Source organism: Heptranchias perlo, chromosome 1 (assembly GCF_035084215.1).
Source record: "Heptranchias perlo isolate sHepPer1 chromosome 1, sHepPer1.hap1, whole genome shotgun sequence".
NCBI lineage: Eukaryota > Metazoa > Chordata > Chondrichthyes > Hexanchiformes > Hexanchidae > Heptranchias > Heptranchias perlo.
This window is the reverse complement of record NC_090325.1, coordinates 175,848,853-175,867,473: the sequence shown is the minus strand read 5'-3', so window position 1 is coordinate 175,867,473 and position 18,621 is coordinate 175,848,853. Positions and strand designations below refer to the sequence as shown.

Below are 18,621 nucleotides of genomic sequence, written 5' to 3'. Positions count from 1 at the left end.
TGATAATCAATAGTCAGTCGCCAGCTGCCATCAGGCTTCTTAACTGGCCAGGTGGGTGAACTGGTCGTGAAAGTGCCTGTTCTAACAACACCCTGATTGACCAGGGATCCTACAGTGTCTTGGACGTAGGGGTGGGTTGCCCTTGGGATGGGGTATTGTTTAGTAAAGGGGTGAGGGGGACCACAAATAGATTCCTCACCCACCAGTCTCCCCCAATCATGCTTACACGTGGAGAACACCACTAGGTGTCTCTGAATTAATTCTAACACATTTTCATTTTCGCTTTCTGGTGGGTCGTACAGGGCGGCTTTTAAAAAGGCAAAGGCCAAGTGAGCATCTGAAATTTCTACAATGCTTTCTTTATTCCTTAATCCCATCCATATACAGTCCTGATTATAATCGATCACCGCGCCATATTGATCCAGCACATCAGCACCTAAAATTCCCCAACCCTCGGGGGTGGTCATCAGCATCAGCGCCATGAATTTACAGGCCAGACCTCCCAACCAAAGTTCAGAGGCGTTTCCTGTATATACAGTGGCTGTATCGCCATTAAACCCATTAAGGAGTGAACAAGCCTTGCCCGCCGCTGCTTGGCGTTCAGGGTATGGGATGTGGATGATGGTAACAGCTGAGTCAGTAACGACAAGCATGGTCTACTGCCGGTCCCCTTGTGGGACAGCAAGAATTGCTGGTCTCCCATTCCCATCGGGTTGGAACCCCACTTCCAACCAATCTTTGGGGGCCAAACCCCTTCATAGAGATCCTTTGGTAGGTTCCCCTATCGGAGGTGCACTAGCCTCGGTGACTGCGCACACCCGTGGGTAATTTTGCTCTCCCCCCATGGTAATTTGAGTTTTCAACAATGTTATCAACTGAGCCAATTGTTGTTCTATCCCTGAGGGCTTGGGGTCATCCCTCAGGACGTATTTAGAAGGTGCGTCGTTATGTGGCACAGGTCTGAGTCCTCTTAGGTCTTTGGCTAAGTGGCCGTTCTTCCCACAATCATAACATGGTCCCACGGTAGGGTAGTGCCTAGGTCCCTCCACTGCTGCTACTGCTTTCTTTGAGGTGGGCAGTCCTTTTGGGATTTGGGACATTAACTGGTCCTTTACCATCTCCCAGGCTCTGTGAGCGTTAGCCTGTATCTCTGTCCGCAGATCGGTGGCTCTTATGGCCATACCCAGGGTGGCTCTGACTGAAGGGTGAAGCTGGGCCAGGAACAGCTTTTAAATTGTTCCTGATTCTTCCCTGCCGCGGTACTATCGGGTGCCTGGTTCTGGGTTCTTTCATATAAATCATACAGGCGATTACTGAAGGCTCTAGGGGTCTTGACTGGGCGCTGCTTTGCCTGATCTAGCACGGTTACTAAATTTAGGTTTTGGCTCCCCAAGTGATTTAGAATCTTGGTCACGATTACATTGGGTGCTACATTATGCTGGACGACTGCGTCCAGCAGATTACTTTTTAAAGAAGCAGAACAGGCCAAGAAGAGGACTCAGGTTAAGTCCCCTCCTTCTAACTCGGGTGATCCCTCCTGAAGTTTGCCCACTTCCTATTAACTTCCAGTAGGTCGTCCCCGTCAGTGATGGTCCCTAATTCATTACTGCATGCCGTGGCATCAGACCAGATTTGGTCTTGCGTCGGTATAGTTACTGGTGATAACACCCTGTGCATTATGCCGTACAGCAGTGCTCACTCCTGCTACTGATGGCCCTTCCACCTCTAGTGGATCCCATGGCACTGTGGGAGTCTGATTTAAATATTATAATGAAGTGTCCCACCTCTCGAGAGTGTGTCAACGGGCAGGTTGGGGTCACGTTTCACAACTTTTTATTTTTAATCCCCCCCCGGCCCTCTCCCGCGAGTCGGAGGGATTAATATCGACCCTGTGGTCTTTAAGGAGGGCCTTAAAGGAGGAGAGAGAGATAGAGAAGTGGAAAGGTTTAGGGAGATTCCAGAGAGTGAGGCCTCGACGGCTGAAAGGCATGGCCACCCATGGTGGGGAAAAGGGGAAGGATGCATAAATGGTCAGAATCAGCGGAACAAAGAGTTCTGGGAGGGGGTTGTGGGGCAGGAGGAGGCTATAGGGATAGGGAGGGACAGGGCCATGAAGGGATTTCATCATGGGGATGAGAATTTTAAATTTAAGGCGTTGGGGAACTGGGGGTGACAAAGGCCTCCATCCAGCCTTTCAGCAGCAGATGGGCTACACTTGTTTGGTTTTGTTTGTTTATATGAGTCATTATATGTGTATGTGACAGAGCATTGTAGGAGTGTTTCAGAGGCTATACCTGTGTGTGACAGTATACCTGAGTGTGATAGTGTATTTGGATACATAAAATAAAAAGAAAAACTGCAAAAGCTGGAAATGTGAAATTAACAAAAAAGGACTGCTGAAAATACAAAGCAGGTCAGTCAGCATCTGTAGAGAAACAAGGTTTCGGGTGGGTGCTGTCGAAAGATGTATATTTGAAATTCTATTTGTAATTTCTCTTTGCAGATACTTGCGTGTGCATATATGTGTGAGACAGTACACCTGTGTGTGTGTGTGTGTGTGTGGGAAAGAAAGAGAGAGGGTGAGAGATTGAGAAAGAGGGGGAAGCACGAATGGGAAGCAAGAAGCAGAGTGTGAGAGAGAGAGGAAGTGTTTGAAGGGATCTCAGGTTGCCCAAGCAGCGCAAGCGGTAAAGTGTTGAGTAATTGTAAATCATTTGTTTCTGGCTGATGCAACACATCCTGAGTAGTCGCATCAACCAAGTGTTTGTTTGCCCGAGGCTGAATAAAGAGCAGGCGGAAGCTGAGTTGTTACTTTCAGGAGGGTTTTGAGCAGCAGCACGGAGACAGATGCACACAGACATACTCACAGATGCACATGTAATCAATGGTAACATGAACATTATTGGCAACAACCCAATTTAAACCACACACCTGCATTTACTCGGGGCACAGTCTCCAGTACAGACAGACCCGTGGCAGTGGGATCAGCACCAGAAAGATCAAAGGAAAGCACGTTCGGTGAATCAGAACCATCGAAGCAGAGTTGGCGAGTGCAATCCATTGACTTCTTATTAACTTTAAGCATCATGTCCACCTGCCCGCTGTCTACCATCTCCAGCGGAGATCACATCAACGCAGGAACCAATGGGTTCGTACCACCTGCTGCGGACTCCCGGCAACAGAGTAAAAGCCCCGCAAACAAAGTGGTGTTAAAGAAGAAAGTAACGTTGTTGAGAGGTGTATCGATTATAATCGGGACGATCATCGGCGCTGGCATCTTCATCTCTCCCAAGGGGATCCTGCAACACACCGGGACCGTAGGGATGGCTCTGGTTATGTGGACTGCGTGCGGTGTCTTGTCGCTGTTCGGTGAGTTGTGTTCGACTTCTCAGAGTTTACAAAGTTATCCAAAACTTTCGTGTTTGCCCAGTGTTTTTACCCGAAGGGAAACGATTGAAAGGCACGAAGTATCAGAAGTAGTTCGCCTCAGCGTGATGCTGGGAAACGATGGGAAGACTCTGGGTCACCAGTGCTCCCGGAAGTTTCAGTGTTTGGTCTTCTTCGACTAACAAACAAAATTAAATAGCGATAATGTAAACTGCACAACTACAGGCGTGAGAAGCTTCCCTTTACTATAACCTGTGGTTCTGAAACTACTGTACTCTATCAAACCAGGATGAAAGTAGAATGTGTATGGTGATACTTTTTAATAATTATATATGCATATAGTTATTAAATATTGTGATATGTTAAATTATACTAACATGGAGAGCATATCAATACAAGTATTTCTCAGGAGTCCTCCTTTAAACCTACCTGTTTTTGCCCTAATATCTTCTTATGTGGCTCGGAGTCAAATTTTATCTGATAATGTTCTTGTGAAGCGCCTTGGGACGTTTTATTATGTTAAGGTGCTATATAAATGCAAGTTGCTGTTGTATTTTGTTTAGGGCACTGCTACACTCCCACTTTCACATCAATGTGAAGCAGTCTTGTGCGTGCAGTATAATCCAGGAAACTATGCAAAAGTAGGAATAGGCTCGATGTCAGGCAGTTCTTCTTTCCCCAGAGAGTAGTAAGTCTCTGGAATACGTTGCCGGCTGGTGTGATGGATGCTGTCTCTCTGCCTGCCTTCAAGAGGGAGCTGGACCGGTTCATGGCTGGGGCAGAGATCATGTCATACAGAAAATAAGTGGATTAACAGTTAACATGCACATGGTCAAAGGGATCTCCTGGACTGATTTCAATAGCCTGCTGGGGTCGGAGAGGAATTTTCCAGTGTTTTTATCCCCCCTTATTAGCCCTTTTTTTTCTGGAGATTACATGTCAGCGGGGTAGGGGGGAGGTAGGAATTGTCTAGCCATGATGCTCCAAGCATCATGGTGTGGGGCAGACTTGATGGACCAGGTGGTCTTTTACTGCCCGTCATTTTTGTATGTTAAACGCACCAAAGCTACTTGGTGTGAAACCCCCCCCCTCCCAGGAAGCTATCCCTAGAGTTTGAGTTTACAACCAGAGTGGTACAACTCCAGTCTTAATTTTGTAGCATTTACTCTGGAAAAAGTAAAAAAAAAAATCACTTTATATATTTGGGATTACGTGATTTTAAAATGAAGCCATATTTTCTTCTGGACTCTTTAACTGACAAGCTTTTGGAGTATTTAAAACATACCTCTACATATGCACACATGCAGGGCTTTACAGAGCCCCACTCTGTAATTATACTGCAGCTACCAGTTTTATACCTGCCTGGAGGAAGGTGGTACTGGACAACACTGAGTTATTGGGGTAAATTTTAAACCCCATGAACGGGTGGGTTGGGGGCAGGTGGGAAGGTAAAATTTGTAAAAAAGTAAAACCCGACTCCAACCCGCCCACTTCCGGTTTTAATGGAGGGGGGTCGAGGGTTGGACGACCAACCGGCTCTCAGGAGGCAGGTCAGTCAGTAAAATCTTTTAAGGAGGCTGTGGGCCTCCATTTTAATAGGCTTTTTTATTTTTAGCTCCTGGGGGCCGGGATTCCCAGGCCTTCTGATTCACGCCACGTAAGAGGAGGCGAGAAGGGCCCATTTCAACAGGTAACTGCCTTTACTGCACTGTTTGTGGGCCAGGAGGAGCAGGAGCGTTTCCTCCAGGCCCAACAAGCTTACCTGCCGCGATCCCATGCCCCACGATCTCCGACCTCCCCATATCTGACCCCCTGATGACCGAACCCCCCCCATGATTCCCAATGGCCGCCAACTCCGATGACTCCCCCAATGGCCCCCCCATGACGGACCAACCCCCCCCCACCCCCCTCCCCCGCCCGATCTAAGACTTACCTGCTGGCATCCGCTTCCAGGCTGCCCTCCTGTCTGACTGACAATCTGGCTGGCCTGTCGGGTGGGAAACCTACTGAAAATAGTTGAAAGATGTCCTTACGTCAAAATCGTAAGGACGTCCAGGAAACCAATACTTCCAGGTTTCCAGTGAGGAAATCTCCACTCCACCACCACTCTCTTCCTGACTCCCTGTTAAAATTTACCCCATTGTGTCCCAATTGTACCCATTCTCTAGTACTGGGGCAAGAATGAGTTAAAGTGGAAGATAGAATCAATACTCATTGCACTAACACAAGAGGAACAATTTTAACCTAACCCGCCCATTGGGAAACTGACAGAATCGGGGCAACACTGGTTTTACATCAACAACTACAACAACAACTGGCATTTATGTAGCGCCTTTAACATAGTAGAACGTCCCAAGGCACTTCATGAGCGTTATCCAACAAAATTTGTCACCGAGCCATGTGAGGAGATATTAGGACAGGTGAAACATTGGTCAAAGAGATAGGTTTTAAGGAGCGTCTTAAAGGAGGAAAGAGAGATGAAGAGGTTTAGGGAGGGAATTCCTGAGTTGAGGGCCTAGGCAGCTGAAGGTACGGCCGCCAATGATGGAGCAATTAAAATTAGGAATGTGCATGAGGCCAGAATTGGAGGAGCGCAAAGATCTCCGAGGGTTGTAGGGCTGGAGGAGGTTACAGAGATAGGGAGGACAAGAATTTTAAAATTGAGGCGTTGCTGGACCAGGAGCCAGTGTAGTTCAGTGAGCACAGTGTTGACGAGTGAACGGGACTTGGTGCAAGTTAGGATACAGGCAGCGTATCTTTGGATGAGCTCAAGTTCATAGAGGGTGGAAGATGGGAGGCCAGCCAAGAGAGCATTGTAATAGTCAAATCTAGAGATAACAAAGGCATGGATGAGGTTTTCAGCAGCAGTTGAGCTGAGGCAGGGGCGAAGACGGGCAATGTTACAGAGGTGGAAGTAGGCGGTCTTGGTGATGGAGCGGATATGGGGTCGGAAGTTCATCTCAGGGTCAAATAGTACGCCAAGGTTGCGAATGGCCTGGTTCAGCCTCAGACAGTAGCCAGGGAGAGGGATGGAATCAGTGGCTAGGGAACGGAGTTTGTGGTGGGGACTGAAGACAATGGCTTCGGTCTTCCCGATATTTAGTTGGAGGAAATATTTGCTCATTCAGTAATGGATGTCGGACAAGAAGCATGATAAATCAAAGACAGTGGAGCGGTCGAAAAAGATGATGGTGAGGTAGAGCTGGGTGTCGTACATGTGGAACCTGACGTGTTTTCGGATGACGTCATCGAGGGGTGGCATGTAAATGAGAAATAGGAGGGGGCCAAGCATAGATATTCGGAGGACTCCAGAGGTAATGGTGTGTGAGTGGGAAGACAACCATTGCAGGTGATTCTCTGGCTACGAATGGATCGATAAGAATGGAACCAGGCGAGGGCAGTCCCACCCAGCTGGACGACGGAGGAGAGGCATTGGAGAAGGATGGTGTGGTCAAACATGTCAAAGGCTGCAGACAGGTTGAGAAGGATGAGGAGGGATAGTTTACCATGGTCACAGTCACATAGGATATCATTTATGACTTTCATAAGGGCTGTTATAGTGCTTTGGCAGGGGTGGAAACCTGATTGGAGGGGTTCAAACCTGGTGTTGCAGGAAAAATGGACACAGATTTGGGAGGCATCAACACATTCAAGGACTTTGGAGAGGAAAGGGAAGTTGGAGATGGGCCGGTAGTTTGCAAGGACAGAGTGGTCGAGGGTGGGTTTTTTGAGAAGGGGGTTGATGACGGCAGTTTAGAAGGGGAGGGGAACAGTACCTGAGGAGAGGGAACCATTAACAATATCAGCTAACATGGGGACCAGGAAAGGAAGTTGGGTGGTTGGCAATTTGATGGGAATAGGGTCAAGGGACCAGATGGTGGGCCTCATGGACAAGATGAGCTCGGAGAGGACATGAGGCGGGATAAGAGAGATGCGAGTTTAGATCTAGGGCAGGAAGAATCTTGGGGGAAATTTCGTTTGGTGGGCTAGGGGAAGGGAGGGAAGTGGCAGAGGCAGCTGAACGGATGGTCTTAATCTTAGTGACAAAGAAGTCCATGAGCTCCTCGCACTTTTGTTGGAGGTGTGGGTGGAGGGGGCAGGGGAGAGGGGTTTAAGAAGACTGTTTGTAGTGGAGAAGAGAAGCCGGGAGGTTATCTTTGCATTCCAGGATGATCCTGGAATAGTGAGCAGTTTTGGCAAAGGAGAGCAGGACCCGATAGTGCTTTATGTGGTCTAGACCGACCTGGTGATGAAAGGCTAAACCAGTTGTCCACCATAGATGTTCAAGTCTGTGTCCCTTGGACTTAAGGGAGAGGAGATAAGGGCCTTCCAGGGGGAATGACAGGGTGAGAGAGAGCAATGTTTTTACTGCGGACAAGGGCGTCAAAGGGTTACGTTGCCCGATCATTTCTCTCCACTTAAGTCAATGAAGAATAATATTGGGTGGGGTGTCAAACCAGAGTGCCATCCAATCCCGTCACTTTCCCGCCTGGCAAATTAGGTTAAAATTACCCCACTGAGCTGGTAGGACAGCGTATTCAGAGCTTAGAAGGAATAAGAAAGAAATTTCAGAGGGCCACCGATCATAGTAGTATCATTAAAATTGAGATGCACAAGAAAGTTTACGATGGAGAAAAGAAATGGTTGGAGGCCGCAGGTAAGAGAAGAATCGATGATCAAACAAGTTTTTTCTTGACTCCTGTCTATTACTGTAACAGACTGTTAGATCATCCCTCATGGGAGCTGTCTTGGACAAAATGAGAGTTAAGAGATGTTGAGGAGAGAAGAAGCATTTCGAATGAAAGAGGAAACAGAGTTTCTCAGAAGCAACTTTGCATTGACCTCAGCTCACTGGTGTCTCATGATGATGAGACTTTTTATTATTGGCAAAGAACTGATGGGACAGTTGCCTCAGTTCTAACACTAGAAACCTAAAGACTGTGAATCCCCTGGGGACATTTTTAACTTTAAAATTAAAGATCAAAAATATTGGTTTCATAGAATTTGTAGGAATACTGCTAACTGTATGGGGTTGAGACAGTGTGAGTCTACCTCCTTCAAGTGGTCTTTACATTGCTTCTGTTAAATGGCCTGAGGGTGAATTGATTTGACATATGCTTCAATTACAGTACAGACGCTACATTTTTGCCCAAAACTGACTTAAGTCAATGTCAAACTTTCAGTATAGAAAAGGTACATGTTACTTATTTTAACAGGTTTGCTGGAATGTTGTGAATAACTCCGAGGTAGAACTTTACATTTTTTAAAAGTTTGTTCTTGGGATGTGGGCAAGGCTGCATTTGTTGCCTATCCCTGGGTGCCCTGAGAAGGTAGTCAGGGGCCTTCTTGAGCTGCAGTGCTTATGGTGATAGTCCTCCCACAATGGAGTTAGGCAGGTAATACAGGATATTGGTTCAGTGATGATGAAAGAACAGCAATATACATCCAAGTCAGGATAACGTGAGACTTGGAGGGGAATTTGGAGGTGATGGTATTCCAACAACACTTGCTGCTCTTGTCCTTCTCAGACATCATGAGGCTGGGAGGTACTTTCAAAGTAACTTAGTGAGTTGCTGCAGTGCATCCTGTACATTTTGCATCCACAGTGCACCGATGAGGGAAGGGGTAGATGTTCATCCCAGTGGCAAGGGCACCAATCAAGTGAAATATGTTGTCTTGCATGGTATTGAACTCCTTGAGTGTTTTTGCACTGAAACCATGCAGGTCAGTGATGAGTAATTTTATCACATTGCTAACCTGGGCCCTGTAGATGGTGGAGAGGCTTTGAGGGGTCAAGAGGTGAGCCATTCATCACAGAGTACCCAACCTCTGCCCTGCCAATATGCATTGAGTTTCAGAATTCCAGCTTCACCCCTGCTCCCCCAAACTTCCAACTGCAAACATGGTCTTATTGTCAGGCCTGTACCCTACCGGTGGGGTCTATTTGTGCCCTTGTGGAGGCTGGTATGCCTGACTGAGGCACAGGAGCAGGGACTCCTACTTGTAATTTGCTTTGTAAGGGATGGATGGAAGTTCCACCCATTGAGAAACCACCAGGGGGTCTCTGCTGTTTTCCTGGAGGCACTACTGCACTCCCCTGGTGGAACCACTGGGAAATTTCAGGGTCTTTTTTAAAAAAAATTCCGATAGAGATATGAGCCCCCAGTTGAATTTTGTGGTGTTGAGAATCATTTTCATGATTTGACGCAATTGTAAGCTCTTCATTCAATTTTTACCTTGTCTCACTGCTAGCCATCTATTATTATCTTAATTACAAAATTACAGTGGCAGATAAACTGTATAGGTTTATTGTCTGACTGTTATTGCAAGTTTTTTGTAAAAGAAAAGAAAGACTTTGCATTTATATAGAGCCTTTCACGACCTCACGACATCCTAAAGTGCTTTACAGCCATTGAAATACTTTTTGAAGTGTAGTCACTGTTGTAATGTAGGAAATGCGGCAGCCAGCAAAGATATCACAAACAGCAATGTGGTAGTAACTAGAAAATCTTTTTTTGGTGATGTTGGTTGAGGGATAAATATTGGCCAGGATATCAGAGAGAACTCTGCTGCTCTTCTTTTGAATAGTGCTATGGGGCCTTTTACATCCACCTGAGAGGGCAGGCAGGGCCTCGGCTTAATGTCTGATCTGAAAGACGGCACCTCCGACAGTGCACCACTTCTCAGCAGTACAGTCAGCCTAGATTTTGTGCTCCAGTCTCTGGAGGAGGACTTGAATCCACAACCTTCTAATTCAGAGGCAAGAGTGCTATCAACTGAGCCATGGCTGACATCAAAGTAATAATGGGCTACAATCTAAAACAGTGATTAACATAGATTTTCCAGACTATGACACAAGTTTGTACAACTCTCATCATGAACATTTTACGTGAGTGTAGTGTTCAATGCAAATCAATAGTTAAGCTGTTTATATTATGCTACCGACACCCAAGGTTTGGTCCTCATACAGCGGCAAGATCAAGGTAAACCGACTGGATTTTGTAAGGTCAGTGGCCAGGATGACCAATTTCTTCCTGAATCTTCCCGAATGCTTCAGTGAATGTGTTGGTCCAGCAGGAGCAAGTTCGCTGTAATGACATCTTGGGCGGGGGGCGGGGAGTAAATTTCTGTGGGAGTTCTCCTGTAACTTTGGAGGAAGAGTCAAGGAAACCTTGGAAAAACGCTGCACACAGCACTTTTTCCTCTCTCCCGCAGTTTCCACTGCTCTTCTGCCGAAATACGGTGGACGAACAGGCGAACCCCTGCGGAAATTCACCCCCAAATAGCCTACCTCCCGATTAAAAAATCGATCTCTCATTTTCAGTTTCACAGATTACGTTTCCTCCAAATTAGCCGATCCTTCCCTAAAGGTTTTGGCCCGTCCTGGGATATGGGGGCTGATTTCAAAATGGAATTGCGGATGCGTTGGGGGCTGCAAAATTCGGGAAAATCCCGAACAGGTTCAGAAGCCGGCTCCAACCCGCTGACTTCTGGGGTTGCCACAGACGCACCTGTGTGCGCGCGCACTTCAGGAATCTGGAAGTCCCACTGGAAATTAAATTAAGGCGGGATGATAGTTAAACCACTTATTGACATAGTTGATCTTGTTTAAGTCGTTAATTTTGTGGCGATTGAGGCAGGGGTGCGATTTTAATTCAACCTCAGCGTGTTTCCCGTGCTGTGGGAAACACTCCATGTTCAAGGGGACGTGTTTCAGGCAGCAGCCAGTTGGACATTTAAATGCCTGTTTGACAGATGGGGATAAAAGGCAAATTACTGCAGCAGGGTGTCTCAGACAAACTTTTGAATGGGAGATCTCTGTGTTTAGACCGAAAATTCTTGGTTTACACTCAGAATTCTTCTGTTTTCGCATATTTACCAACTTTTTGGACCCCTTCAAACTGACACCATCAGGATGGGGGGGGGCGCCATGGCTGCATTCACCACTACATTCGAGGACGAGCAACATCACCAGCCTTACCAGGCACGGCGTGCACTTCCGCCACTTGGAGCTCCACAACACAGTGCTGCGCCACAGGGACCTGCACAAAAGCACAGAGGGCAACAACAGAGGGAGCGCCATCGCAGGAGGCACTACCCTCGCCAGAGGGTCTACAGGCTGAGGCTGAGCTTTCTGGACCTTTCTGAGGAGCAGTGCATACGGAGGCTCAGAGTGAGTCACCAGGTGGTCGAAGACATCTGCAGCCTCCTTCACGCTGAGCTGCTCCCGATTGGGCCTGGTGGCACCTAATTATCTGTCGCTGTTAAAGTCACCACTGCCCTCAACTCTTTGCCTTCGGATCATTCCAGGATGCCACTGGTGACGTCACCGGAGTCTTTCAGTCGTCTGCACACACGCGCATAAGACAGGTCACCGATGGCTTGTTCCACAGGGCCTCGCAGTACGTCAACTTCCCCATGGACGACCTCAGCCAGAGGGAAAGGGCAGTGGGATTCCACTCTGTGGCTGGCTTCCCACATGAGAATGCTATAGGGCTGCTCAAGATGCGATTTAGGTGCCTTGATCATTCTGGAGGAGCACTTCAATACACAACACATAGAGTAGTAGTGTGTTGTGTCCTGTACAACAAGGCACAACAGAGAGGGGTGCTGCTTGAGGAGGCCCCATCCACATCTGGCATCCACATCGAGGAGGAGGAGGAATCCATGGCCAGAGCAGCGGCTCACCTGGCTGCTCGTAAGGCCAGGGAGTCACTGATATGTGAACGGTTCTCGCAAGATCAAAAAGTGTGAAGAGTCCAGTCCTCAGACCACCTGGAAAGAGCAGCACCAACACCCCCACCCCTCCCTGCACAAAACAGTCCTGCAACTACACATATACCCACTGTAAAGTGGGTGGCATTAAGTGTTGCCATTCATGGTGATACTCATCAAAGGGCCCTATCGCAAAAGCCAGTCAAGATTGGGCAAGACGTGGCAGTAATGGTGAGAATGATAACATTTAATGCGACTTTAACAAAAAACAAATATAAATGAAAAACATGACAGTCTGTCAGACACCCTTGTGCATACCCTTCGTGATCACAAAACCTTATCCTTTCTCATCCTACTGCTTCTACGTTTTGGAGCCCATAAGGGCCCCTCCAAAGACTGCTCCACCTGCACCTGTGCAGGCCTCACTCAGCTACCTGGAGAAGGGGCAGCATCGCGGGTACTGGTTAAGAGGGGGGTAACGGGTGAGACGTGGGAGCGCTTTGATTGGCGTCCCCACTTCCATGTCCCCTTTCGCCATCATCCCTCTCCTGGGCCAGGGCCACATCACTCCTACCACCCTGCTGGACAACAGTTTGGAGGACATGTGTGATGCCTTGGAAGGCCACTTCTAAAGTATCTGTCAGCCTGTTTAAGGTGGCAGAATGTTGTTCACCCTGAGTCCAAACAGCCGTTGTCAGGGCCTGAATGGACTCATTTGTGAGCCATGCTTGACAGAGGCTAGCCTTCCATCCATCGCAGACATTCTTGCACTTACCTGCAACACTGCCTCAGACAGTTGCGCACGTCCCTGTGACAGTATCTCAGAGATTCCCTCACGTACCTGTGCCACCATTCCACTCATGCAGGAGTTGGACTCCTCCATCCTCTGCGCTATTGTGGAGATTGTGCGTGGCATCTGTTCCAGTACCTCGCAAATGTGCTGCTGTCCCTCGATCATTCTCCTTTGAAAGGATGGCCCTCGGGGTTCAGCATCTGCGTCCAGCTGAGCAGAGCCTGGAGAGGAGTGCGCCCACCGACGCGGACTCTCCACAGCTGCCCCTGCCACCATTGTCTGCTCGTGCTCACCAGGTGCCAACCCACCTAACTGACTACTAGGACCCACTGAGGTGTGAGTATCTGCACTGGTGGATGGCTCACTAAGATGTGATGGTGCACCCTCAGAGGCCTGGACCTCCTCTGAGGAATCACGCTCTGCCATCACTGCGGTCATTGAATGGCCTGTAAGAGAACAGAAGGCAATATTAAGCATCATCACAGATGTGTCATGTGATGAACACAATGAGGTGTTCAACATGCCAATCATTGTTGACATCAATTCATGTTGTGTGTGTGATGAATGTTAAAGTTGCGTCACCAGACATTTGTGGGGTGCCAGTCTCGGCGTCCCCCATGGACAGGACTCGAGGACGCGGATGATCTGGAGGGCTTCCTCCTCCGCGCCTGTGAGGACAACTATTTGTTGTGGCCCCCCTCCAGTCCTCGCCCTTTTGCGTGCATTTTGTGTTCTCTTCTCCTAGAAGGGGAGAAACTACAGATGTGTGAGTGAGTGATAGTGAAGTGGTCAACCGATGAATGCATTGCTTTGGGTGAGGCTGGTTGTGAAATAGATGCATCAGAGGGTGAGTATGAGACAGAGCCATCACATTGGATGAGGATTGGGGTGAGTTATAGTGGTGGGGTGACTAATGGGGAGGTGAGGAAGTGCAGGAAAGTTGAGGATAAGCCTTAAGTGGGTGTGAGGAGTGATGTGATGGAGTAGTCTTGGCAATGCAGAATGAGTTGGGGGTGGGGGGCCGTGGTGATGTGGAACACGGAATGCAGGAGAATCAGTAAGTGTACTCACTTTTGCTGACCTAGTTAGGTCATTGATACGCTACCTGCACAGGACCCAGGTGTGGGAGATGTTGCTGCTGTTGGTGACCTCATCTGCCATTTTGAGCCAGGCTTTCTTGGTAGCAGAGGCAGGGCACTTCCTTCCGTAAAACACTTCCCTCCTCCTCCTCACCCCGACCAGTAGCTGTTGGAATGAGGCATCACTAAATCTTGGAGCAGCCTTGCCCATGTGCTGCTCCATGGTGCCTTTTTGATCTTTGCTGCAGCAAAAGCCTTTGGAGCAATGGCCCTTTAAATAGAGCCGCTCCAGCTGACAGCCTGCCATGCGGGTGCGCAGTCCGCCCACTGCGTTAAGGGCGATCGCGAGGGAGAAGGTAAGATTTTATTAGTCAGGTTACCCGTGCACCCATTGACCGCCCACCCCACACCCCGTTGCTGCCATCCCACCACCCTTTCAAAATTGAGCCCATGGACTCACTAGTGTTGGTAAAAAAAAAAGAAAGACTTGAATTTATATAGTGCCTTTCATGACCTCAGGACGTCCTAAAGTGCTTTACAGTCAATGAAATGCTTTTGAAATGTAGTCAATGTTGTAATTTAGGAAACGCGGCAGCCAATATGCACACAGCAAGGTCCCCCAAACGGCAAGGCGATAATGACCAGGTCATCTGGGTTTTTTTTAGGTGTTGGTAGCCCTTTGATATCTTGTTCAAGTTGTCATTCTTTATGTCAGAGCTTACACAATGAAAGAGTAATTTTCCAAATACATGCTCTCATGGGGACCAGGTATTGGAAGTTTAGCTGCATGCTACACATTGTTTTCCAACCATTTAAATTAGTGCATACCGTGCACCCAAATTTCAGATATGTATTCCTGGGAAGTAAAGCACCTGGAGTGCAAAGTCATAAAAATACCTCTTGAGGGTTGGCGGGCTATTCAATTATGGGGGGCATCAGAGTTGAGATAAATACAAGTGGACTTTCCAGCAGGGGGTCACTAGATTATAATCAGGAGCAGGAACACTGGCTGATTTTTCTTCAGCCTCTATTCCATAGGTGCTGAGATGAAATGTAGCACTCTCATTGAATACAATTCAAAAAAACTCAAATATATCATGCTTGTCAGCCATCAACTTATGTGTCAGACGTGGCTCAGTCAGTAGCATACTCACCTCTGAGTTCAAGACCCACTCCAGAGACTTGAGCACAAAATCTAGGCTGACACTTCAGTGCAGTACTGAGGGAGTGCACTGTCAGAGGTACCTTCTTTTGGATGAGACGTTAAACTGAGGCCATGCCTGCCTTCTCAGGAAGAGCAGGGGAGTTCTCCCCGGTGTCCTGGCCAACACCACATTGATGTTTGTGGGACCTTGCTGTGCACAAATTGGCTGCCGCATTTCCTACATCCAACAGTGACTACACTTCAAAAGTACTTCATTTGCCATCAGTTATCAGCTTTAGGACGTCCTGAAGTCATGAAAGGTGCTATATAAATACATTTAACTGGCCACATTTGTCACAAAATATGAAAAGGAATTGACTAAAGTTAATGGAGTGGATGTGTCTGCCATAAAACACAGGGATTGAAATTGCACTGTACAATATTAATAACAGACTTGTCAATCCATTTAAATAAATAATTTAACATCTTCAAATTTCACATGAATGCTTTCATGTATTTGTTACTAATATCACATAGTGCAATTTCAAACCAATGGTGTGGAATGTGTCAAACTGCACTGCACATTCCTTTTACACAGCGTATTAAGTTTGGTTTCTTCAGTGTTGTGTACATGCAGCTAATTTAAACCAAGAAGTTATAGCAGTTTCAAAACATTTAACCACAGTTTAAAACCACCAGTTTCAACTACTGAGAAAGTAGCATGTCCCAACAAATTTTCTCTCAATTCTAAATATATTTTTGTTTGTGACTAAATGTATCCAAACTTGCAGGGAATTTTAACACGATACTAATTTTCTTCTTTCCATGAGTGTTTTGCTGGGGTTGAAGGTAACCAAATATAGAGGAGACGAGGCCACAGTGATAACTCGTGGACCTGCTACAGTTCAGGGATAAGACCCCAGGATGCTCTGTACCACCAGCATTATCTACACAGTCAGCACACTCTGCACTGTCACTGTCTTCAATAGTGACACCAGTCGATCCAAAGCTATTTCCTAACGTCCTTCTCTGGACTACCCAGTTCACCCCTTGTGCTCTCCAAGTTCAATTCCTTGGGATTCGCAATTCAGATGACCCATTAGAACTGACATAGTTACAGTCTATATGTACAATTTGTCCATACTGATTACAAGCTGATTGCAGGGCTATGGTGAAAGAGCAGGGGACTGGGACTAATTGGAAAGCTCTTTCAAAGAGCCGGCACAGGCACGATGGGCTGAATGGGCTCCTTCTGTGCTGTACCATACTATGATACTATGAACACAGTCCATAAAAACCCAGCCGAACTGCATGGCCCCGAACTTCCGACAGCACCAATACACCAGCACAATGAAGACAAGACGAGACTTCTACATGCTTCTGTGCTTTATGATTATATGATTCTAAGCTTGCAGTGGGAGCCAACTGGCTTATCTGGGACATTGTGGACAAGTCTGACTCAGGTACGATAGTTGTCTAAATGTACAGTATCAGTGACAGGTCTATAGATCTTGTTAAAACAGTAATTACGACTAAGCAGAATCAGCAATTCTGTAGGATGGTGGATGAAATAGTGTTATTTTTGTATGGTGGGGGAGGGGTAAGGGAGTGACAGAAGGTTTCTTTGGAGCAATGACTGTGCTTAGCCCTTTCTATTAGTAGCAACCATCAATCAGATCTGACTAAAATATGTTTTACCTGCTAAAAATACTTGCCTTAGCTTCCACCTCTTGTTTGCAAGATGGCTGGTATTTTGCTGTGTTTCTCATTTTAATTGTCCTCAAGCATCATATTGTGTTTCGTGAACAAATATGGAGTATGTTCTTTGAATGGCAGTGCATTACAAGGCGGGAATCTTAGCTGCATTCCTAAATGGAAAAAGTAAAGCTCAAGCTTTAAATCCCAGGTTTAAACCGCTACCAGTTGTTCAGTTTTCTCAGTAACTAGCAGACCTCTCATGGTGTTACTTGTGGTGAGTCAGCGGATTCACTGTTTTATACCAATTAGTGCTACCAACAAAGTGTGACAGAGAAAGTGTTAAAAGGAAGTACTGGAATTGTCTGCTATAAACAAGACTTTTAATATAATACTGATATATGGATTTTTTTTTTGTTTAAAAGGCAGCTTTGTGAGTCTTGTTTTGACAATATTTGGCAGGCAGGAGTGAACTCCATTGATGTCAGTTGATGGTGACGGCCATTTTGCTCATAATGTGTTAATTAAAGAATTTCTGAGGATTGAAACTGCTTGAAATATTGGGTGATGATGTGAAACTTCATAAGTTATTAGGCTTTGACATAGGAGCTTGCAGATTAACATAATATTTTGGATGCTGAATTAGAGTGAAATTCACCATCTTCATATAACTGTACCATATTTCATTAAGCTGTATTTTCAGGCATACTAGCAGGTTCAAATGGCCTCAATGTATTCTACTTTGCAACTTTGCCCTCATACTCATCTTAAGGAAAGGCATAGGTAAAGGTTCTGCAAATAACCTGAATGCACACTCACATACTCACAGTGGTCATTTTTGTGTGGTGCATAAAAGAATTGAATGGATTTAATGTCTTTGATTTTGTATTATTGTTAGCCGGTAAGTCTGAGAAACACTAGGAGCTGTATCATATATCTGGCAAGATGGAAATTCTATGGCAAGGCCATTGTGGCATGAGGAATTGCTGTAATTTTCCTAATAATTATGTTTTTGAACAATTTGAAAGATGTACTCTAGGGATCATAGCTTTGAAACAATGTAAAAGCAGTAAGTATGAAAAACTGTAGCCGATTCCATGAACAACATCATGGATTTGACTCTGTGTAATTTCAGGACTGCAAGGCCTCCTTCTACAAGACACGATGATCTCTTTAATGTGTTTCCATTATAATTTCAAGTTATCCTTAATTGTGTTGAAGTGCGTCAGAGGATTTCCATTGGGCCGATCGTTTCCTCACCTGAGACTGGCCTTTATATGAAGCAAGGGGTTATCAGATGGTAATATGCTGCAGCAAAGGGATGGATTGCTCACAACTAGGAAGGAAAAACAGCATGTTTAAGAGGTCAAAGACATGTTCAAACTCACTCCTCATGAATGAAAATCAAACCCAAATTGTTAGCTCATAGTTGCTGACTTTGCACATATAACAATAAATGTTACAAAGTAGCAATTAAATGGTGCAATTCTAATTATGTCATAAACCACAGAGCAGATCTATTTTTAAAATTAAGCAGAAAATGCTGATAAAGAAAGAAAGAACTTGAATTTATTTAGCGACTTTCACAACCTCAGGACGTCCCAAAGTTCTTCACAGCCAATGAGTTACATTTTAATTGAAGTAACTGTTGTTACTGAAAGAAATGAGGCAGCCAATTTGCACACAGCAAGGTCCTGCAAACAGTAATGAGATTAATGACCAGATAATGGGGGTAAGTTTTAACTTTTGTGGGGGCTGGAAAACTAGCGCTATCAGATCGGCCGTGTATTATGCACGCTGAAGTCAAT

General features: G+C 46.2%; 1 protein-coding gene across 1 annotated transcript in view; it reads left to right on the top strand.

Moving 5' to 3' along the window:
• The first annotated feature begins 2,852 nt into the window (after positions 1-2,852).
• slc7a11 (solute carrier family 7 member 11) overlaps positions 2,853-18,621 on the top strand; it is a 158,874-nt gene continuing 143,105 nt past the window's right edge. The window contains exon 1 of the mRNA XM_067972315.1: positions 2,853-3,369. Coding sequence (XP_067828416.1) covers positions 3,087-3,369 — 283 coding nt within the window. The 5' untranslated portion in view covers positions 2,853-3,086. The remainder of the gene's footprint in view (positions 3,370-18,621) is intronic.